Source organism: Dasypus novemcinctus, chromosome 3, assembly GCF_030445035.2.
Source record: "Dasypus novemcinctus isolate mDasNov1 chromosome 3, mDasNov1.1.hap2, whole genome shotgun sequence".
NCBI classification, from domain to species: domain Eukaryota; kingdom Metazoa; phylum Chordata; class Mammalia; order Cingulata; family Dasypodidae; genus Dasypus; species Dasypus novemcinctus.
In genome coordinates this window covers 137,076,890-137,100,931 of record NC_080675.1, presented here as the reverse complement: position 1 = coordinate 137,100,931, position 24,042 = coordinate 137,076,890, and the positions used below count along the sequence as shown (strand labels likewise).

At 41.5% G+C, this 24,042-nt stretch overlaps 1 protein-coding gene across 1 annotated transcript; it reads left to right on the top strand.

Annotated features, from left to right (window-relative positions):
• Nucleotides 1–16,498: 16,498 nt before the first annotated feature.
• On the top strand, nt 16,499–16,903 carry LOC101438520 (large ribosomal subunit protein uL16-like). Its single transcript, XM_058290280.2, has one exon. The coding sequence runs from the start codon at nt 16,557–16,559 to the stop codon at nt 16,794–16,796; it is 240 nt and encodes a 79-aa protein (XP_058146263.2). The 5' UTR covers nt 16,499–16,556; the 3' UTR covers nt 16,797–16,903.
• Nucleotides 16,904–24,042: the final 7,139 nt, after the last annotated feature.

The window sequence follows — 24,042 nt, the reverse complement described above, 5'->3', positions numbered from 1 at the left end:
CTACCCTCCTCCAGCACCACACACTTACACCCAAGTACTTGCAATCCTTTCCTCATGCTGTGAGCTTTGATGTTCTCTTGCCTTTATGCAGGCTGGTGCCTGAGTCGGGGAGGCTTTTTCTGTCTCCCTGTTTTAACCACTGCTCAGACATCTTCACTTTGTCACTTTCTCCAGATCTCCCAAGAGAGCGGTGGGTGCTCCTCCCTCGGCGCTCCCACAGCAGGCCTGTCGTTCTTCTGGCAGAACATTAGCAAGTTTGGCTGTCATCATGCGTTGATACAGCTGTCTCTGACACCAACTCATGTTTCCCAGGAGGGCCGTGGCTGCTTTATTCATTGGGCTTGGAATAGAGTCTGTCTCATGGGAAGGGCCCAACAAATATTTGTTAAATTGAACAAGTCTTCTAATTCTTCGATGTTTCTCCCAGCCCCATCCAATAGTGCCAACCCCAATGCTATCTCTGGCCCAGAGGACAGATTTTAATATGCCAGCTTGTCATGAATCAAATAATTTCAAATTTTAAGTTTTTTTCTGAGATAAGTAGAGTTCATCATACCCTCAGATTTCAAGAATATGCAAATAACCTAAAGAAAATGGGGACAAAAGGTATGTATGCTCTGATATGAATGCAAAATGATTTCCCCTACATTTAAGCAGCTTCAGTTGTTTCATTTTCTCCCCTGTGCATATCCCCTGCTAAGCCTACCTCGATAACCTTTTTGCTCAGCACTGCATGGAACCCGTCATGTCTGGTTAGGGAGACAAATACCACTAATGAAACAGGCAATATGTTACTGGATTTTGTCTGGGTTCTTGAATAAGCCGCAAGAAATGAATTTCAAGAGAAGCCACGTTGATTAGGGCAGTAATTTATTAAGGTAGGGAAGGAAGAGAAATGGAAGGAAATAACAGATCATGGGTCCCAGGTAGAGAGGAAGGGGCTGATTTGCAGATTACAATTCCCCATTATAGATTATAAATCCCCTGGTTTACTTGCATATTGATCCAGGTAGAGGCGAAAAAGGCAAGAATAGGGCACAAACAGGCACAGGGACAGGCACTGGGACAGACGCCGGGACAGGGTGAAGACAAGAGAGCAAAAGACCTTTGCACTTGCTTTTTTTTTTTTTAATTTATTTTTTTGTTGTCTTTATTTTCTTAATGTTACATTAAAAAAATATGAAGTCCCCATATACCCCCCATCCCCCTCACCCCACTCCTCCCCCCATAACAACAACCTTCTCCATCATCATGAGACATTCATTGCATTTGGTGAATACATCTCTGAACACTGCTGCACCTCATGGTCAATGGTCCACACCATAGCCCACACTCTTCCACAGTCCACCCAGTGGGCCATGGGAGGACATACAATGTCCAGTAACTGTCCCTGTAGTGCCACCCAGGACAACTCCAAGTCCCGAAAATGCCCCCACATCTCATCTCTTCCTCCCACTCCCTACCCCCAGCAGCCACCATGGTCACTTTCTCCACACCAATGCCACATTTTTTTCGATTACTAATCACAATGGTTCATGAATAGAATATCAGTAAGTCCACTCTAATCCGCCGTCCTGTGGACCTTGGAATGGTTGTGTCCACTCTACATCTATATAAAGAGGGGGCTTAGATTTCACATGGATGTTGGATGCAATTCTCCTACTTTCAGTTGTAGGCACTCTTGGCTCCCTGGTGTGGTGGTTGACCTTCTTCACCTCCATGTTAGCTGGAGTAAGTCCAATAAACCAGAGGTAAGTCCAATAAACCAGAGTGTAGGAGTTGCAAGTCTGTTGAGGCTCAGGGCCTGGCTATCACATGGTCAGTACAGAGATTCAGATCTCCTGGGTATATATTAAACCCCAGCACCAACTGCAGATCCGGTAAAAGTAACAGGAGAGGCTTGTGAACAAAGATCACATCTGAGTCCACCTCCATCACAACTAATTATTCTGCCCCTTTGCTAATGGCAATGTGGGGAGTCCCAGCTGTTTGCTGTTTTGATTGATTACCACACCCGTCAATCCCCCAGGAGGGCCCAATGATAAGGTCGCTGGAGAATATCTGGGGCTTCTCCTGGCTTCCAGAGGAAATCTGGTTCTGAATGGGAGAACCTCGTCAGGGTCTGCCAGCAGTCATCTTGGGGGTACTGAAGGACACATGGACTTCTTGCCGGTTCCAGATGCTTCTATTGATTTCCTGTCTAGCCTGCTTCACTTACACAGTATCCCTAAGACAGCACACCTTAAAGAGTGAAATGGAGTAAGCCCAAAGAATTCACAGATCCTACAGCTAATGAGCTCTCAGTCAAGGGGAGAAATCTGCATTTGAATTGTCAGACATTTCTTCTACTCAGCTGGTTCTCAAACTCTTTGCAAACATCTTCAGAGGAAAGAAAACGAAACAAAATCTTTCAAACAGAGATACTTTTCCAGCCAAAATAGCAGTTTCTGTGTGCAGCCTCGAGGCCAGTGCTATTTCCTGACCGGCCCCATCGGGGGCATCATCCTCCAAATATTGACCCTGGCAGCGAGGCTCCAGGCCGATACCCAGCCTTCTTGCCCAGTGGCCCAGGGGATGCATGGGAGAACAGAAGAATTGGGATGATGCCCCAAAGCTGGGAAAATTCCAGATGTCAAGTCACAGGGCAAAGTTAGTTTTCTAGAAAGAAGAAAGGGAGTAAAGTTTGGGAGAGTAACTACTGGTTCCCTAGAAAAATTCAGAGTGAATAAGAACAATTCAGAATGAATACAATACCATCCAAATTACCATGAAAATGTCCCTTTCAGGACTAGTCCAGAGAGGCAGAGTGATGTAGGGAAAAGATAATCCTTCAGAAGACCATGTTTATCCTGTAGCTTTGCCACTTTTGGCTGTGGGACCTGAGTATTCCTAGGAGTCCATTAGAAAATACTGTTCTGTTAGCTTCATCCTAGTGAGACAGAGTAACTTAGTGGAACGGGGATGGCTTTGGAATCATACAGATCCAAAATCGAGTGTATGCTTTGTCATTTACTAGATGTGCAATTCCACTTTTACACAGAAACTTTAGCTAGGCACAGAGCCACCACACTAAAAGCTGCATGTTCCAGCCTTCCTTATAGCTAGGTGAGATCCCACAACTAAGTTCTGTGACTGTGAGTGGGAGTGAGCATACCACATCCTCATTTGCTCTGAAAGTGGAGGAACATGCCTTGCCTCCCCCTTAGGCCTTTTCCCATGGTCTGGAATGCAAACTTGGTGGGGGAGTCAGTTTGGATCATGCAAGTACCCCCAGGTGACTGACAGAGGCAAGCACAATTAATCCTTGGAGTAATGCAATTTCAATCCAGGCCTCAAAGAATTCCACAGATAAAATTCCAAGGCACACGTGTTCACAGTAAGAGATAATATACAGGCTGGGAGAAAATATTTGCAAATAACATCTGATAAAGAACTTGTATCCAGAATATACAAAGAATCCTTATAACTCAATAATAAGAAGGCAAACAACTTATAAAAGGGCAAAAGATTTGAATAGACGTTTCACCAAAGATAGATGAATGGCCTATGAGCACCTGAAAGGATACTCAAAATTATTAGGGAAATGCCATTAAAACTACAATGAGATACCACTTCGCATCCACTGCATAGGTTATAATCAAACAGAGACAATAACAAATGTTGGCAAGGATGTGGAAAAATGGGAAACCTCAAATATTACTGGTGGGAAGTCACTTTGGGAAACAGATTGGCAGTTTCTTAAAAAGTTAAACAAATTTTTATGCCATATGCCTGCCCTGGCAATTTCACTCCTAAATATATATCCAAGAGAAATGAAAACCTATGCCCACACGCAAGACTTGCACAATACAGCCATACCTTTGTACTCGACTGTTTTGAAATGCATCGAATTTGGTACTCAACACATTCTGATGTGAAAATTTTGTCCCAGTACTCATCATTTGTTTCGTACTTGACATGCAAGCTAGAACTTGTTCATGTCTTTTGCCTTGTGACTTGCGACTCTTTCCAGCAGAAACAAAGGGTCATGTATTAGTCATGTGGTACCTCTTGCCCTGTGCAAATCCCACTGTGGTCTTATCTTAGCTTTTGTGGTCATTTTGAGTACTTTTGCATTTTTTTTTCCTCATCATAGGTTCTAAGAAAATGAGCAGTGATAGTGCTGAGCAGAAAAGAAAGTTCATAGCCTTATTGAGCATTAAAAAACCAGAAATATCGTAATAGGTAAATATCAGAGCAGTGTTCGTGTTCCTGATCTTGCTAAGGAATGCAGTATGCCTAGAACAACGGTCTCCAACATCATTAAGAATAAAGAAGCGATAAAACAGGCTGATGCTGCAAAAGGAGTTGAAGCAGTAACAATGCAGCATCCCCGGACACTTGAGAAGTTGAAAAGCTGTTATTATTTTGGGTAAATGAGAGGCAGTTAGTGGGTGACAGTGTATCAAAAGCGAGTGTTGCATGCCGATCCTTTAAAAACCAGAACCGAGTGATGAGAGTGTTGAAGTTTTCAAGGCCAGCCACGGCTGGTTTGTTAATTTTAAAAAGAGGATCGGCATCCACAGTGTCATGAGGCATGGCGAGGCAGTGAGTGCTAAATAAAAAGGCTGCTGACGAAATCGTCAGTGAATTTCAAGACTACATAGAGACTGAGGGTTTTAGTCCCCACCAAGTTTTTAACTGTAACGAGACCTGAGTTTTTTGGAAAAAAATGCTGAGTAGAACCTACATCACAAAAGAGGAGAAAGCATTACCAGGCCACAAACCAATGAATGACAGGCTCACTCTGCTGCTGTGTGGGAGTGCTAGGGGGGACTTAAAACTCAAGCCTCTCCTAGTCTATCATGGTGAAAACCCGTGTTTTCAGGAAGCATAAAGTCATGAAAAGCAGCTCCGTGTGATGTGGAGGGCAAACAGCAAAGCTTGGGTCATGAGGCAATTTTTCACTGAGTGGATAAATGAAGTGTTTGGTCCTTCAGTGAGAAACTGCTGGAGGCAGATCTGCCTCAGAAAGCTCTCCTGCTTTTGGACAATGCACCTGCCCACCCTCTAGGCTTGGAGGATGACTTACTGGAGGAGCTCAGCTTCATCACTGTAAGTGAAGCTCAGCTTCATCACTGTAAACTTCACCACTGCCCCCAAACACTACTCCTCTCACCCAGCCCATGACCAGCAGGTCATTTCAAACTTCAAAAATTGGTATAGCAAGGCGCTCGTCCAGAGGTGCTTTGAGATCATCTCTGACATCCAGTTGACCCTCACAGAATTCTGGAAGGAGCATTTCAGTATCCTGCACTGCCTTAATCTTACTGATAAAACCTGAAACAAAGTTTCTGATAGGACAATGAATTCGGCATGGAAGAATTTGTAGCCAGAAGCTGTGACTCAGAGAGTCTTCAAAGGGTTTGAGGCTGACCGAGAGCCTGCAGGTACAGAGAGCAGAGCTGAGCAGGATATTGTATCTTTGGGCCAATCCATGGCTCTGGAGGTCTATGCTGCTGATGTTGAGGAGTTAGTGGAGGCACATCTTGAGGAGCTCAGCGCTGAGGAACTGCAGGAACTAAGAAGGAGCAGCAACGAGAGGTGGCCGGAGAGATTTCTTCAGGTGAGGAGGAGAGAACGGAGAATGCCCCCAGGACCTTGATAAAAGAAATGCGCGCAAAATGGTCAGAAGTCCAAAACTTTGTGAAGTACCGTCTGGACAAAGCTCTGACAAAGAGAAATGTGTATTTGTTGAATGACCAAACAATTTCACACTTTGGGGGAATTCTGAAAAGAAGACAGAAGCAGTTCTCTATGGATAGGTTTTAGTGAAGGTGACAAAGAGTGTGTCAGAACCTGTGGTGCAAGTTGAAAAAAGGCATAAAAGAGAAAGAACACCTGAAGTGCAATGGCCCAGTGTTCTATTGGAGGTTAAATTCACCTCTGCACCACTCTTCTCCCACCATCCCATTAGACCATCAACTCTTCTCAATAGAAATAAAGTGAAGTTTTTATTTTATTTTATTTTATCTAAATATTTATTAATTTTTAGGTTTATTTCTCATGTAAAGTAATATAGACAACCCAATCTTTTTACATATTGCCTAAATATAAATATAAAGCAATAATTGATATAACTTCAAGGAGAAATAGACCTTTCCACCAATATAATGAAAGACTTTTAACATGCCCCTCTCAATAATTGATATTGTAAGCAGGCATAAAGGCAATATAAAACTGACTTTTATAGATTTAAATCTTTGATTAAATTAGATTAAATCTTTTCTTTGAAAAGACTAACAATAGGAAAAATTCTGGGAAGATTAATCAAGGTAAAAGAGAAAAGGCACAGGAAAAAATATTAGTAATTAAAAAAAGAGGGAAATAAGCACAAATGGAGCAGAAAGTAAAATAATTTGATGATAGTATGAATAAGGTCATGATAATACATCAGAAAACCTAGAAGAAATGCATATATTCATTACAACTTTTAAAAATCCCATAACCAGTAGAGTAATTGATCTAGTTAAAAATCTTCTTTAAGGAAAATACCATGCCCAGATGGCTTTACAGGTGAATTCTACCAAATTTAAGGAACAGATATTTTCAATATTATATAAATTCTTCCAGAGAATAGAAAGTGAGGATACTTCCTAACTTTTTAATGAACCTTGATACCAAAACTGGACAAGGCAAATAGTAGAAAGGAAAATTAAATTACAGGTCAACCTCACTCATTAACATAGACATAGAAATCCTAAAAAAATTCTTAAAAGCAGAGTTTATCAAAGCAAAAACAGAGAATAATCCATGACCAAGTTAGGATTATACTAGGAACGAATGGATGCTTTAATATTAGTGAAAAGGTCAGTGCATTTTAACATATAAAATGATTAAAGGGGGAAGCGGATGTGGCTCAAGTGATAGAGCTTCTGCCTATCATATGGGAGGACCTGGGTTTGATCCCTAGGGCCTCCTGGTGAAAAAGAAGAAGACAAAACATGCCCGTGCAGCAAGCCAGTGCCTGCATGAGTGCCCGCATGGTGAGCCAGTGCCCCACGCAAGCGAATCACTCAGCAAGATGGTGACACATCAAAAGAGAGACAAGGGGAAAGTCAAGGTGAAGTGCAGCAGAAATCAGGAATTGAGGTGGTGCAATTGACAGGGAACCTCTCTGCCCATCAGAGGTCTTTAGGATCGAATCCTGGTGAATCCAAGAGGAAAGAAAATGAGAAGACAACATAGACAGCAAAAACAGCAGGGCGGGAGGAGGGGAAGGGGGGAAAGTAAATAAATCTTTAAAAAAAAGATAAAAGGACAGAGGGAGACAAAAATGTGATAAATTTCAATGTCTATTAATGATTTAAAGAAAAACTTAAGTAGGAAGAGAAGGAAATTTCTTAACCAGATTCAAGACAGAAAGAAAGCATTTGTTTTAATGGTGAAGTGTCAGAAATTTTCTTTTTACCAACAAATTCAAGCAAGGATCACCACTTCTTTTCAATTTTGTGCAATCCATTTCTAAAATGAGAACAGATAGAAGGAATAAGGATTGGAAAGGAGGAAGTAAAACTGCCATTATTTATACATTGTTTGATTGTCTTCTCAGAAAATCCAATGGAATTTATAAGAGTGTTAGGATTAATAAAAGATTTTAGCAATAGATAAAGATCAATTCACAGAATTCAATTAAATTTCTAAATACCACCAGCAATAAGTTTGAAAATATAATTTAAATGATAACATTTATAATAGCCACAAAAAAAATGTCAAGTACTTAGGAGTAAATCTAACCAAACATGTACAAATCCTTTGTGGAGAAAATTGTAACAGTTTATGAAAAGAAATGAAAGAAAACTGATAAATTGAGAGCTAAACCATGTTCTTGGATAGAAATATCTGATAATGTAAAGATGTCAATTCTCTACCATGCAGGTCCAATAAACATCCTAACAGGATCTTTTGTGAAACTTTTAAAACTTATCCTAAAGTTTACATTGCAAAGAAAAAGACCAGGAATACTTAAGACTCTCTTGAAGAAGAACAGGGTTTTGGGAATTATCCTACCATATAGCAAGACTTAATAAATAGAGTAATTAAGAAAGATGCTGGTGCAGGGATGGATAACTAATCAATGGAATAAAATAGAGACATTAGAAACAGACCTACATATATGTGGAAATGATTTATGTCACAACAGGCATTGCACATCAGGAGGGGAAAGGATGGACAATTCAATAATTGCTAGAACAACTGCTTCTCTATATGGGGGGAAATTAACTAAATCCCTACTTTGCACCATGGATAGAAGCAATTCAGTGTGGATCTAACCCTAGAAGATTAAAGGCAAGTCCATACATAGGGTCAAATTGCATAAAAACCACACACACACATGCACACGCACTGGTATATATGTAAAAACTGGTGAAAACTGAGTAGGGTCTGTGGTCTAGTTAACAGTATTGTACTAATGTCATTCTCCTAGTTTTGGTATTGCACTACAGTTATATAAAATATCACCATTGGGGCTAGCTGGGTGAAAAGTTCATAGAGCTCTATGTACTTTGAGACTTCCTATGAGTCAAAAATATTTTCAAAATTAAAAGTAGGGAGTGGATGTGGCTCAAGTGATTGAGCACCTGCCTCCCACATGGGAGGTCCTGGATTTGGTTCCTGGTGCCTCCTGAAAAAAAATTTGAAAGTATAAAAAGTGAAAGGAAGAACTATAAAATATTTAGAAGACAATATAGAATATGTTTATGACCTTAAGATTGAAAAGACTTTCTTAACCAAGACACAAAATGCAGAAATCATAAAGGAAAAGATTAACAAATACTAGTACATTACAATTAGGAACTTCTTTATTAAATAACACCATAAAAAGAACAAAAATACAAGAGAAAGTATATACTACATGTACAATCATGAAATGTTAGTATCCAGAGTACAAAAATAACTGTGAATAACCATGAAAAGAAAAATCACCCAATTAAAAAAAAAAAAGCAGGCTAAATATACAACAGACATTTTCATAGAAAAAATACAAATGGCTAGAAATATGTGAAAAAAGTGCTCGACCTAATTAGTAATCAGGAATGTTTTAAGTAAAATCCCAATGAGCTATCGTTTTACACCAGATCAGCAAAAATTTAAATAATCAGACAGTATCAAATGCAGATGAGTATGTAGAGCAACAGAAACTTGCATATGCTGAGGGTGGAAGTGTAAAACTGATGTGTTCACTTTAGAAAACTGTTTAGCAATAGCTACTAAAGCTGAACAAACACATAACCCAGCTATCGAGAAACGTAGGCACATGTGCATCAGGACACAGGCACAACAACTAGCATTGTTTGTAATAGGCAAAAGCTGGAAACAACACATGTCCATCAATAGTTGAATGGATACATTTTGCTAGGAATTTATATGATGGAATACTATACAGTAATGAAAACTATAACTCTGTAAAACAAAATGAAAGAACCTCACAATCATAACGTTGAATGAGGAGGCGGACTTGGCCCAGTCGTTAGGACATCCGTCTACCACATGGGAGGTCCACGGTTCAAACCCTGGGCCTCCTTGACCCGTGTGGAGCTGGACTGTGCGCAGTGCTGATGCACGCAAGGAGTGCCCTGCCACGCAGGGGTGTCCCCGCGTACGGGAGACCCACGTGCAAGGAGTGTACCCCGTAAGGAGAGCTGCCCAGCGCGAAAGAAAGTGCAGCCTGCCTAAGAATGGAGCCGCACATGGGGAGCTGACACAAGATGACGCAACAAAAAGAAACACAGATTCCCGAGCCGTTGACAACAACAGAAGTGGACAAAGAAGAAAATGCAACAAATAGACACAGAGAAGACAATTGGGGTGGGGTGGGGTGGGGTGGGGTGGGGTAGGGGTGAGGAAGGGGAGATAAATCAATCAATCAATCGATCAATCAATCTTTAAAAAAAAAAACGTTGAATGAAAGAAGCCAGACACTGAATAGTATGTAGAGGATCACTCCATTTCTAAAAAAGGCAAAAATTAAACTACATTCATACATATGAAAGCACGTACGCATACATAGGAGGTAAAACAAAAAGAAAAGCAAGGGCATGATTATTTTGAAAGGCTAAAGCATGGACACTGTGGTGGTGGTGGAGGTAAGATTTGCTTTTGATCATGGAGGAGCAGGCAGGGGGCTCCTGGTGTTTTGGCAAATAGTCTTCCCTTTGACCTGGGTGGTAGTTTTAGCAGTGTCCACTTTATGATTATTTGTTAGTCTATATATATGGTTTATGGACTTTACTCCATGTCATGTAAGGAAAAAAAAGAGCCTGTAACACTCAACACTTTCCCCATCACTGTATTTATCGTCAACTCCATTACAATGCAAAACACGTGAAAACAGGAGAAATGTCTAATTGAATCCTCACAATTCTGCCCAGCACTTAGTAGATGTTCAATAAATGTTCAGTAAGTGACCAGTAGCATGGTACTATTTAAAGTTAAGCCTGGGCTTATGAGACAGCATCTGATTTTATAGCCTAACTTAACCTTCCAGCCAGGTATAACAGAGTGGGACTTAACCAGCTCCCATCACCTGTATATAGGGGCAGTGCTAGGCCAGGACTAAAAGAAAGCCAAGGATTGAGCAGAGCCTGAGGATGGACTCATCCAGTCCAGTCTGCTAGGCCTTGACTCATCATGTTGTCTTAGACAATTTCATGGTGGGAAAATACAGCCCAGTTGAGTGACAGGCTCATGATTAATTAACTCCACACTTTTGAACCTTCAGTAACACTGATTCCCAGTGGGATGGCCTTTGGCAAGAGCTTTCAGGGAAATGTGCCTGAATGGAGTCAGCTTCTGTCTAGGGGGGTCCCCGGAGAAACTTTAAACAATTATAACAGCCCTGGGATTTGTTTACAATTTATGGCTCCCTGCTTGTGATCCAGTATCAGTCTGCTCAACCCAGCCTCCTGGTAGATGATAGCCTCTCCTGCATAGGCCACCCAGGATAGAGAGATAAGAAGCAGAGAGGTCAGGAGGTTAGACAGACTTGTTGCACAGGCAGGTCGTGGTCCAGTAGTTCAGGCAGAACGTCTGGATTTCTGTCTTCCTGCCTCCACAGGCTTGGAATTTGTTCACTGACTGAGTTTCAGTCAAGTTAACCGAGCCATGGTTGCACCATGAAGAAAGGTCCAAGGAAGTTGGGGCTCACATCTGAAACAAATGACATTGGGTCTCATGGGTATATACTTGATGTTCAGTCATTCATTCAACAAGCTTGGATGAGTTCCTACAATGTGCAGGGGCTGTGCTGGGCACAAGGAGAGTGTCTGTAGGGGAAAGTCATGCCACCTTTTCACACTAGACTGGTATGGGTGTTGTTCAAGAAGGAGCTGACATGGCTAATGTAGACTTCATCAGGAAGTCTCAGGATGTTGGCTCTAGAGGGTTCTCCTTGAGTCTGCAAATAGGTCATTTTAAGACGAAGGAAAGGAAACACCTGGTCACATTACCAAATTTCTAATGAAAAGCACTGCAACAGGCTGGGAAATGTAAATGTTTACCACACAAATTTTTGGATGACCAAGCTAAAGAGAGATGCAGATGTTTGGGGCAAGACCCTAAACATTTGGAGTGATGACTGAGAGAGCAAATGTTCTTTCTAAAGAGCCACCCCTTGGTATCACTCCTAGAGAGCATGGCCGGCTGTATGGAAGTGTTGGCTTACATTTATAGACACCCCCTGTGCCCACACTCTGTGCTTGGGTGGGAAAATACAGACTCAGCCCCCCACCACCACAGTATAGGGAGCTCCATGCCATGGTCCAACTACATGAAACACTGCGTCCTTTTTTTCAGAGTTTAACTGGGCACAGTTTTTACTTTTTCACTCCTGCCAATGAACGCAAAAGAATTCAGTGAACACAAAAGAATTCAGTGACCATGTGAGAAGCAGGTCTGTTATAAATGTTGATGCTGAGAGGTGATAGGCTAGGATGGGGCTATTTATAAGAATCACATGCATTTTCGATCATTTATGTGGTATACTTCCCTGAATTTAAACTTAAACTTCCTACTACATGTAATGTTAAATAAGTATGTTTTGAACAGTACATGGGAGTGATGGTATGAAATGCAGGCATTTCTAACTATATTTACTTAAATAATTTTATATATTTGGACTCTCATTTGTTTAATCATGGATTTGAAAGTTTTAAAAAGTATAAAACTAGCTAAACTATTGTAGGAGCTTTGATAAATCATGAAAGAAATATTAATTGAACATCAAAGGAGAATGCAAGACATCTGAAACTCTACAATAAGAGGATGGACTAAGAACTTCAAAGAAAGAGAATAACCATTGGAATTGAGAAGATTGAAACTCTATAGGGCTAACAACAACAAAAAAATACTAGAAGCAAATATTAAACAAGCTGGAAAACTCAAAATGGCTATGAGCCCTGCAGTAGGGCATATGTTATCAATGTCATAATAAAGATTTTGAACTTTAGCCATAGAAGATTTTAAAGCCAGGGTGGGTATTGTCAGACCTGGGGTTTTATAAGTAACCATGACAGCAGTCTGTCACTTGATTAAGAATAATGAGCCTAGAGGCAAGGAGACCAATGTGGAGAAGATGACAACAGTACATGGAGAGATCATGAAGTCTACACCAAGCCAGGAACAGTTGGGATAAAGACAAGAGCAGGTCTGAGTAGCATGTTAAGGATAGAGCCAACAAACGTGGTGTCAGATGGGTGATGGAGGGGAGCCAGATAGGTCCATGATTCTAGTACCAGGGCAGTTGAGGTCTCAGGTTGAAGGACAGACCCGAGATGGGTTCAATTCTGGGCATGTTGGGATCCTCATGGAACCGTTGAAAGGCTCATTCTGGGAGAAAGCTTAGATCCAGAAGGAGCATTTAAAAGAAGGCAGAGGGAATGGAAGTCAGTAGAGGAGACAGAGAGAGATTCATTAGCCTAGTAAGGTTGTTATTTCTTACAATCTTAGCAATGAAAATGATTGCCCTTTAACAAGTGCCTCCTGTGTCCTGAGTCCTTAACCTATACTATTCCTTTCCTTACCCACTGTTTGCACAATGACCTTTCTGGGTCCTTTCCCACCATGCCCTTGTTGTGTTCTTGTGGACTTCTGGCTCTGGTGGGGATTTGAGTTCTGGGCTCTTTCTCTTGCTACATGGGCCAGGGCCACCAGTGATTCTTGGCTCCAGATGGTTGGAGAGAATGGACCCTGTGCCCTACCTAATTTCTTTCAACAATTCAGCTCTAAAGAAATAGGCCTCTTCATGGGAACCTGTAGCTTCCAGTGCCTAATAGTAGGCAACTTGTGAGGTTATTTCCCTAAGAGCCCTCCTCTGATACAGTGTCTTACGACTTTTTCTTGTTCAAACAAAGATGTACTTTGGAGGACATCTTTCTCCTGTGCCTGTAACAGGGTCACAGAACTCAAGACCAAGCTTCTCAAGGGAACAAAGTCAGGATAATGCTTAGGAATTAGTTAACAGAGAAAAGTCTTTGCTAGAAAAGCATTTTCTTGAGCACTCAGCCTGTGGCTGTGCACTTGGTGTTGAGTATAAGAAGCTGTATAAGTGCCTGTTCTGTTCTGGGTGCTGTGCTAGGGCTTGGGGATAGGAAATGGCCAGGCTGATTCCCTTTGTTTGCCCAAAGGGAGATGGAAGGCAGAGGCAAGTGTAGTGCATCTTTGCTAAATCCTAAGTACGCAGGGAGGGGTGAATCCATCAGAGACCAAAAAAAAAGAACATATGAAAGAACTTTGGATGTCAACCTTCCATAAAATCTTAAATTTCACACAAATGGGTACATCGCCAGTGTGATTTTTTTTTTACATTAATAAAAAGTAAATCAGAAGTTGTAGTTCTGTTTGTGTTTGAGACACAATCTATATCAAATACTGCAGTAAGGAAGAAAAAGCAAAAGTTACCATATTGAACTAAAGAGTTTGTTTCTTTTAATCTTGCTATAAATTCATATGTGTATAAAATCTGGTTTAAAATTGTATATTTTTATATAATAAAGTATAATTATTGCAATTATTTATTCTCTACTATCTTGACATTTAAAATTTTTCTTTTTATGAAAGCATAACTGAGTAAAATCTTTGGTTTATTTATCCATGACTAAGGGAAACCTATCTATGTGGATTTCAAGATTAGAGATAAGCACCATTATCCAGCTTGCAGAAGCTTATCCAAGAGCAGGAATGCTCTAGGAAAAAAATAAACAGCCTCAAAAATATTGCCTGCCCTTGATTTGTTTGATCCAGCAATTCTGATCCTAGAATTTATTCCAAAGAAAATGATTAAACAACTATGAAAATACATTATCTATAAAAATGATTATTACAGTATTGCTTATCATAGTGAGAAATTGAAAACAAAATAATTATTTAATAATTGTATACCTAGTAAAATGGGTATCAAAACAACAGCTTTATTATTAGCCAGGCAAGCACCCAATAATCTCCAAAGCAGAGTGTTTTCCTATGTACCAGCTGACTGGGAGAACATGACTAGGACTGGTGATAGAGAGCCTCCTACTTCCCTTAGGACTTGACTATGAGGATAATTGGACCTATGGAACTGACTTTGAGTCCAGTTCTCCAGAAGATTCATGGACTACTGGATTTCCTTACTTGCCCAATTATTAAGAAGGGATAGAAAAAAGAGGCAGGCTCTGGGCCTTACCTTGAGTGAGTTTACCACATGGAGACAGGAATCCAAGAAGAGAGCAAGTGAGCCTGCCCCACAAGAGGGGAACTTAAATGCTTTAAACTCCACCCACTAGCAAAAAAGTGGTCCAGTGTAGGGTCTCACCAGCTTAGCTACTTCCGCCCACTTCCCTCCAACATTCCCCAAGGGGAAGAGGAATGGAAATTCCTTCCTTTACGGGCTGTGGTAGGTTTATGGAAAGAGGGAGAACAGCATCTTCCCTCCCCCATTATATATTCATTGACATCATTAACATATGAATATTGTATTATTGTATTATTTATATTTTCATGTATAAAATATGCTTCATATATAAAATATAGCATATTTTAAATATATGTTCTTTATATTTTTTTCATTAAAATTTACTACTTGTATACTAAAAATAAATTAAAAATACTAACACTAAGGGAAACCAGGTGTAAGGTATACAGGAACACTCTGTACTATATTTGTAACTCTTCTGTAATTCTAAAACAATTTCAAAATGAAAAGCTTAAAAATTACTAACTTTGCAAACACTGTAAAATGATGGGGACACATCTGGGACCAAGGCAACTTTCATAGGGTAGAGTATTGCACAGAAGAGAGCTTCCTAGAGAAAGTTCCAGAGATCTACAGAGTAATTGGCTGAGTACTAATCAGCACTCCTTATGGGGAAACTACTAATGGCCCAGCACTCAACAAGGTAAAATCTGTAATGTCTGACCTCTAATAAAAAATTTCCAGGCATGCAAATAAGCAAGAAAATAGGATCCATTCAGAGGAGAAAAATCAATCAATTGAAACCTATTTAGAACTGACACAGATGTTAGAGTTAGCAGAGAAGGAGGTTAAAACAATTATTGTATCTGCATTTCACATGGTCAAGAAGACAAAGGAAAGACTGAGCAACATGGAAGCTATAAAAAAGACCCAAATCACTTTTTAAAAAATTTTATTTGGGGCACTAGGGCCAGGGATTGAACCTGGGGCCTTGTCAGTGGGAAGCTGGCACTCAACCACAGAGCCACATTGGCTCCCCTGGGTTGGTTTTTGTTGGAGAAAATACGGCGCTTACTGGGACACGGAGACTGAAATGACGATAGATCAAGAAAGATTTTTTGAGAAGCTCTCTCAATGGAGGGGGTTTGAAGAACAGATTTTAGCCCTCCCACCAACATGGTGGGGCTCTGAAGAGAGACTTCAGCCCACTCCTGGAAGGGGGGGGACTTGAATTTACACAGAACTTTCCTAGGTGGGGCAATGATAGTTGGTGGGAGGGGGTTGAGGGTCCGAGTGAAGTTCAGGGGCCAATAGGAAGCCCTAGAGATGAAAACTTTCCCTGACAGTGACTAGAAGATAGTGGGCTAGGGAGTTATGGTTTCTTGGAATGCTGCAGGAGCAGATGTTTCTTTGTTCTGTAGGAATTTTATCTCCCTCTGATATGTAGATAGGGAAGGATTCCATTTCACTTTACTCCCGTCTCTATGTGGTTTCTTTATTTAACCTGTGGGAAGCACTATGCCCTTGGACACGTAGGCTTATGGGGGATGGGGTTAGCCTTTCCCCAGTGAATATCAGGGGAACTGAGCTACAGCTTGTTAATTATTACAAACCTTTAACCGTTTTTTGTTTATTTCCTTGTTGTTTGTCTTTGTTTTTAGGAGGTACCATGAAATGAACCTGGGACCTCCCATGTGGGAAGCAGGCATTCAACTGCTTGAGCCACATCCACTCGCCAAATACCATTTTCGGAGATGAAACTACAATGTCAAGATGAAAAATACAGCGAGGTGCCTTTGGAAAGACTCAGGGGACGGTGGCCCGGGTCCACATCGGCCAGGTCATCATGTCCATCCGCACCAAGCTGCAGAACAAGGAGCATGTGATTGAGGCACTGCGCAGGGCCAAGTTCAAGTTCCCTGGCCGCCAGAAAATCCACATCTCCAAGAAGTGGGGCCTCACCAAGTTCAATGCTGATGAATTTGAAGACATGGTGGCCGAGAAGCGCCTCATCCCGGACGGCTGTGGGGTGAAATACATCCCCAACCGTGGCCCCTTGGACAAGTGGCGGGCCCTACACTCATGAGGGCTTTGCCAGCACTGCCCTCCCCTGACCCCCTGACCCCTTGACCCTTGCCCTCCAATAAATGACTTTCTGGCTGGCAAAAAAAAAAAAAAAAAAAAGATGAAAAATACACTCAGTTAGATTAATGGCCAATTAGGCATTGCAGAAGAAAAGACAAGTGAACTTGAAGACATAGCAATAGAAACTATCCAAAATGAAACACATAGAAAGCAAAAAGCCCAGGGGGAAAAAAAACAAAAAGAAAAACAGAGCATCAGTGAGCTATGGCAATTTCAAGCAGTCTAATAGAAGTCTCCAAAGGAGAGGAGGTGAAATCTGGGAAAGAGAAAAAAATATTTGAAGAAATAATGGTCAAAAATGCCCCAACTTGGCATGAAAACTCTAAATGCACATATCCTAAGAACAGGAAACATGAAGAAAATATCAAACTGCATCAAAATTAAATTGCCCAAAACCAGTAAGAAAGATAAACTCTAAAAGCAACCTGAGAAAGAAGACAAGTTATGTACCGAGGAACAAAGCTAAGAATGACAGCAACTATTTCATTTGGAAACAATGCACCTAAAAAGACAATAGAGCAACATCTCTAAAATACTTACAGAAAAAATCTGTCAACCTAAAATTCTATAACCAGCAAAAATTTTTTTTTAAAATGAAGGTGAAATGAAGAGCTTTTTCAGACGTATAAAAGCTGAAAGAATTCCTCGCCAGAAGACCCACAGTACAAGGAATGTTAAAGGAGGTCCTTTGGGTCAAGGGAAGATGAGAACACCTGAAGGATGGAGCTACGCAAAGGAACGAAGAACATTGGGACTGCTGACTGTGAGGGTAGATAATAAGATCAAAGTTTTTAAAAACTCTTTAAAAGATCTTTGTATTGAACAAAAATAACAGCAATGTAGCATGGAGTTTATAAAGTATGACGACATAAAATGGCACAAAGGCCAGGAATATAGAAGTGGAGGCATATGGGTGTCCATGAAGTGGTGTGCTATCACTTGAATGCAAACAGTGATAAGTAAAAGGTGTCTACTCTGAGCTCTCTGTGGGGACTGCCTGATGAAAACAAATGACAATGGGAAGATATAGGTCAGAAGTTACTGGGATCAGAGCTGCAGGAGGGCCCTGGGCAGTTGGTAGATGGTACCCCAAAAGGTCGGCAGCACCAGAGGAAGGGGGAGTGAAGGGATGCCTACGACAACCTTGATCAAGTTACCATTTCTAAGACGCAGAACTGAACTTGAGAGTGACAAGGGAGTGCTTTTTGGTATTCGCTCCCACAGGCTCCACCTTTAGCATTCACATATGTGTATTATTCCAGAACATAATCAAATAAGCTTACATATTCCCAGAGGGTGCCCTGTTCCTTTTGATACTTTTGAGGCCAAATATCATAAGGTCATAAAGTGAGACATACAAATCAAGGAATTGTTCTGTGAGATTGAGGAGCTTTAGAAAATAGATGAAAGGAAGGCGTGCTTCTAAGACCAAGGCAGTCTACATTGAAGAGGCTGGATTCTATGAAATAAAATTTCAGTCAAGAACAGACTTCCCAGTATTAACAGTGAAATAATACAAAGATGACCCTCTATCACCTCTGTGCATGCCAGGTTTCTTCTGCATATAGTAAAGCACCTGTCCGGGAGGCAGAGGAAGAAAGCTTTATCTCCATTTCACTGACGAAAAAACTTAAGCACACAGAGATTGATATGCCCAAGGATATGATCAATAATCAGAATCAGGCCTAAGATTCATGTTTCTTGACTTCTGATTCAGAATTCTACCTATTTTTTAAAATTGTGGATCTTTAAAATTTTTAATTGAAATATAATATCTAGACAGAAAAGCGAACAAATGAAAGTTCAGAAACAGAGCATACCAATGTAACCAGCACCCAGATGAAGAACTAGGTCATTCCCAGACCTAGAAGCTCCTTCAGGTCCCTTTCCTACCACTACCCCTCAAAAGTGGCCACCATTCTGACTTCTAAGGGCATAGAGTGCTTTTGCCTATTTTTATTTCAGATAAATAAAAAATGGAAAAATAAAATATATAATGTTTAGTTTCTGATTGCCTTTGCTAACTATTATTTTTGTGAGGTTCTCCATATGACTGCATATTCTGGTAGACCTCAGGTTCTCATTGCTGTATTGTATCCCATTATTTGATTATAACACAATTTATTTATCCCTTCTACCAAACGCCAGAAAATCAGCCTTAGCTCCTTGAATGGAGCCGGTGCCGCAGGACAGGACTGTCCAGTGGTCCCGTGGTTCCCACCACACCCATACCCACTGCCTTCTCTTAGCTTGAGTCTTTGAGGATGGGGTCTCTTAGACAGAAAAACTTGTCTTTTGCATTAATAAAACTTTTCAAATCTTGCTTCTCCCACTGCATTTAGTTATTGAGAAATTAAATTTAATCTCCAGCCACTCAAACTTGTCTGTTCTTCAGTTTTACATTGCTTAGGATCAGGGTGAGAAATCTGGGATTTCTCCACACGGTAGGAGTGGCTGATAAAGTAATAAAACACTGAAGTTGCTTCCTTTATAAGAAATGTTTCCATGAGTGAGATTAATGTATGTTCTCCAAGTTCTGCACAATTCTGTATTCATTTTGTTTTCCCATCTCAAAATGCACCTGCCTTTGACCTATATGTGTGTGTATGTATGTATATATATATACACACACACAATTCACAGTCATTCCTATCTAGATTTCACTCATTTGGCAAATATTTATTGAATGCCTTTTATATGTAAGGCTCTATGTTAGGCATCCTGAGGAACACAAATATTGTGAGCTGTGATCTCTGCTCTCAAGTTTTTAAACTGGTCTTGGTTTAGGCACTGTCTGAGGCAGTGTCTCTTTCCTGGAAGTGGAGACCCTGTCTACACAGTTCTTTTATACATCTGAATGAGAAAGTACTCAAAGAACAAGTTCTCTCTTTCCAGCACCATGGTGTACCTAGCAACACGGAGATTCAAGTTTAAGTCAAGAGCCACTCCTCAGCAATCCAGGGGAGGAGGGAAGGCAGTGAGCCAGCAATATAAGACAGGTGACTAGATGTAAACCAATACAAAATTTTACAATGTCAGGGGACTCTTAAACTTTGATAGGCAAAATTTAAATTTGCCAATTGGTGTCTCTATGTGGCATAGAGATATTATTTATGAATTCCAAAAAGAGATAGAGATTATGTTTGTAAAACCCTTTGAATGTATTAGATTCAACTGAGACATCTGATTAAATTATATTAAGATTAGGGCTTTGATTCAACTACTTCATTAATGTGTGGACTCAGCGTTGAGTCCCAGCCCCCTTGGTGGGCTGAAAAAACAGACTCTCACTGGAAGTAAACACACAGAGAAGAACATAGAAGAAGAGAGACAGCTCATTAGACACAGTAGAGGCCCCGGGAAGAGAGATGAGCCTGATTGTGTACAGCTGACTTTGTGAAGCGAACAGAGCAGCTGAGCCCAGAAAGAAATGAGCCCCAGGGAGAGAGAAGAGCCTTATGCTAGCCTATAGCTGAGATCAGAAGAAGCTGGGACCAGAGAGCCTTAAGAGGGAAGAAAGAAGGCTGAACCCCTGCAGATATCGCCTGCCATCTTGTGTCAACACGTGGCAACAGACTTTGGGTGAGAAAGTACCTCTTAACCATAAGACAAAACATAGGATAACTAAAAAATTTAGAAAACTGTACAACCTAAAGTATGGACCGCATAGTAAGCACAAATGTTACCTTGTTTGAAAACTATAGTTTCGGAATCTGTACATCAGTTTCAGGAAATATGATATGAATAAGCTAAAAGATTATTGCTGTGGAAGGGAAAAGGTTTTATGGTGGATCTGGGGAAATACTGTATATTTTATATGTGAATTTTGGTGATCTAAGACTCTTCTGAAGCTGACATTATGTTGGGATTCACTTTACGGGAAGTTTTGGATCACAGAGTAGTTCAACAATGGCAGCGGAGGAATACTGATATGGGATGTTATTGACAGGATATATATGGTTGACAGGGAGTTATACAGGGCATATGCCCAGGGTATATAGCAATGTCTATATATACTCATAGTGGAAACAATTAAAAACAACAGCTGGGGGGGTACTGGGCTCCTGGCTGGGGGGTCACTGTTGTGGGCCCTGGGAGAGCAGCGGCAATCCTCCAGGTGCAACGGCAAGAACCAGGAAGGAAGGAGGGCCCAACAGTGGGCTCTTGATACTAATGGCTACACTTTTGAGCCTATGCACCTGCAATAAGAACAAGGCCTAGAGTAGCATTGTGCCTGGGGGTTTCCTCCTGACAGCCTTCATGTTACTCAAATGTGGCCACTCTCACAGCCAAACTCAGCGTGTAGATGTGATGCATTCCCCCCAGCGTGGGACACGACACCCGGGGATGAGCCTCCCTGGCACCGAGGGATCACTACCACATACCAGCTGAAGAAGCAACTAGAAAATGACCTTGAATCAAAGATTCAATGCGGAACAGCAGAATATACCTGTCTACATATAATAACATGACTTCGGGAAGCGGTTTGACCTAATGTAAGGGGGAAATGGAAAGGAGAAATGAGATTATAAGGCTGTGAGTCTCTAAAAAAGAGTCTGGAGGTTGTCAGAAGGAATAGCCCTATGTACAACTGAACAGAGTCTAAGAGACAGATAAGGTAGATACAACCCCAGGTATTGGTTCTTTTGAGGGATAAAGAGACCCACGGGTTCTATGGTCATGGCAGAAGGGGTTCACTGCCATGACAGATGGCCCTTCTTTGGAGCTGGTGTTTCTGCGTGATGGAAATGGACTCAGAGGGGATCTCTTTTCACAAGACTTGCATGCTACTTTATTGGAATTGTAGTTGGTGCTGAGTTTAAGATATATGTAGGGGATTTGAATCTCTGGACTGATAATATGACACCCAGGCCCAGAGCCTCAACAGACTTCAGCTCCTACACTTTGACTTATTGGACTTACTCCACTCAGCTAACATGGAGTTGAAGAAGGTCAACCACCACAACATGGAGCCTAGAGTGTCTACAACTAGAAGCGGGAAGAGTGCATCCAGTACCCATGTGGAATCTAAGCCCTCACTTGACATAGGTGTGCAATGGACACAACCAATCCAATGTCCACAGAGGAAATGTGAAATGGGTGTGGGAACGGTAGCCATGGGGGCTGCTGCGTGTGGGGAACGGGAGGAAGAGATGAGATGTGGAGGTGTTTTCGGGACGTGGAGTTGTCCTGGATAGTGCTTCACGGACAATTACGGGACACTGTAGATCCCCCCAGGGCCCACTGGATGGAACGTGAGAGAGTCTGGGCTATGATGTGGACCATTGACTATGGGGTGCAGTGATGCTCAGAGATGAACTTACCAGGTGCAATGGATGTATCACGATGATGGGAGAGAGTGTTGCTGTGGGGGAAGTGGGGGGCGGGGGCGGTGGGGTTGAATGGGACCTCATATATTTTTTTTAATGTAATTAAAAAATAATAATAATAAATAAATATTAAAAAAAAAAAAAAAAGAAAGTACCTCTTATGGTACTTAGAGGTGGACTCTTTAGGGCCTTATAACTGTAAGATTATACTCCAAATAAATACCCTTTAAAAAGTCAACAAACTTCTGGTACTTTGCATCAGCACACCTTTGGACTGACTAATACAATCCACTAAGGCTTAATGTCTTCATACCCTAAATTAAGACTCAGCAATTCCAGTCCAAAGTTTGTACCTAGTAGAACTATGTATATATATTCACCAAAAGACAACTAAAAGAAATAGCTATTAGTTTCTGGCTGTGCAGCAATGACAGTCATAGAGAAAGGCTGAAGTCACAAGAAACAAAGATGAGATGCTGAGGCTTTTCCTGAAGGGGTTTTTTGGAGACAAGGAGATCTTTGAAAAGAGATCTGAGCTTGAGCAGCATTTGAGTCCCTTGATAGATCATCAGTCCCAAGCAGACTGAGAGCAAGTGATACCAACGCGAGCATTTCTGCTGAGGGCAACACAGAGGAAGTGTCTTGCATCCATTTCGAAATGCAATAGAATGAAACATAAACCTCTGGGAGTTATGCTCAGTGGCATGTTTTGAAATCTTACAGGAAATCAAATTTCTGCCAAGGAAAAGCCAAGAGTTTTTGGTTGGGACCCAAAGGCCGTTTACAAGCTTCTCATTAGCAAGCAAGAGAATAATATGAGGTTTCAAACCTACTGTCTCCCTTTTTTTCGAATCAGACAAACCAAAGGATATATTCTAAAAGGAAAAAGAGTTCAAAGTAGACAATCAAGGCTTTCTTGAAGCTGAGGATGGGAGGGGAGCAAGCCCCTTCTCAAGGCCACTGTAGTCCAGCCTGCCAAACCCCGTCCCATTTGGGCCTCAGAGAAAAGGGAACGAGGAGACAAGACTTGATGTGTGGGGTACGAGGGCTATGGCGGGAAAAGAAAGAAGACTAGGGAGGTACCAGGAAAGCCAGAGGCAGAAAGAAAATGAACATTTATGGAGGACTTACTGAGTGCCAGGTTTTTAATATAGAGTGTCTCATTTGTAATGCTATTCCTATTTTTATGGGCAAGGAAATTGATGCATGCCTGAAATAGCCTGGCCTATCCCCTAAGCCCGGGGCAAGCAAGGCCACTGCCATGGACTCATGCTTTAGAAGGCCTTGCTGGAAGTGGAGGTGGCTCAAGCAGTTAAGTGCCTGCTTCCCACATGGGAGGGCCCGGGTTCAGTCCCTGGTGTATCCTAAAAACAAAAGAAAACAACAAGCAAACAAAAAAACAGGCCAATGCAGGGGAGCTGTGGCTCAGTGGTTAAATACCGGCTTCTCACATAAGAGAGGTCCCAGGTTCAATCTCTGGCTCTGGTACCTCAAAAAAAAAAAAAAAAAAAAAAGAAGACGGCCTTGCTTTGGTCTTTCTCTGGCAACCCCCTTCCCCAAGAGGTGAAAAGTCCAGGGACCAGGGGAAATTACACCTGGAGCTTGTGTACCCCTATTAGACAGGGTAGACACCTGAGAGCCCAGAATTCTCTGCCCATATGGTCCCACACTTCCTTTCAAGGCCCACATGGACCTCTTTCTTGGGTCCGTGCTCTCGAGGGCGGGCTGGGATGTTGGTGTGTGTACCCCCAGAGCTCAGAGTGGCCAAGAGTCTGTTGCAGGGGCGTGGGGGCTAGGTTTTCTAGACAGATGCATGGGAGGCCCCTCATAATGGAGGGCAGACCTGGGGGAAAGGGT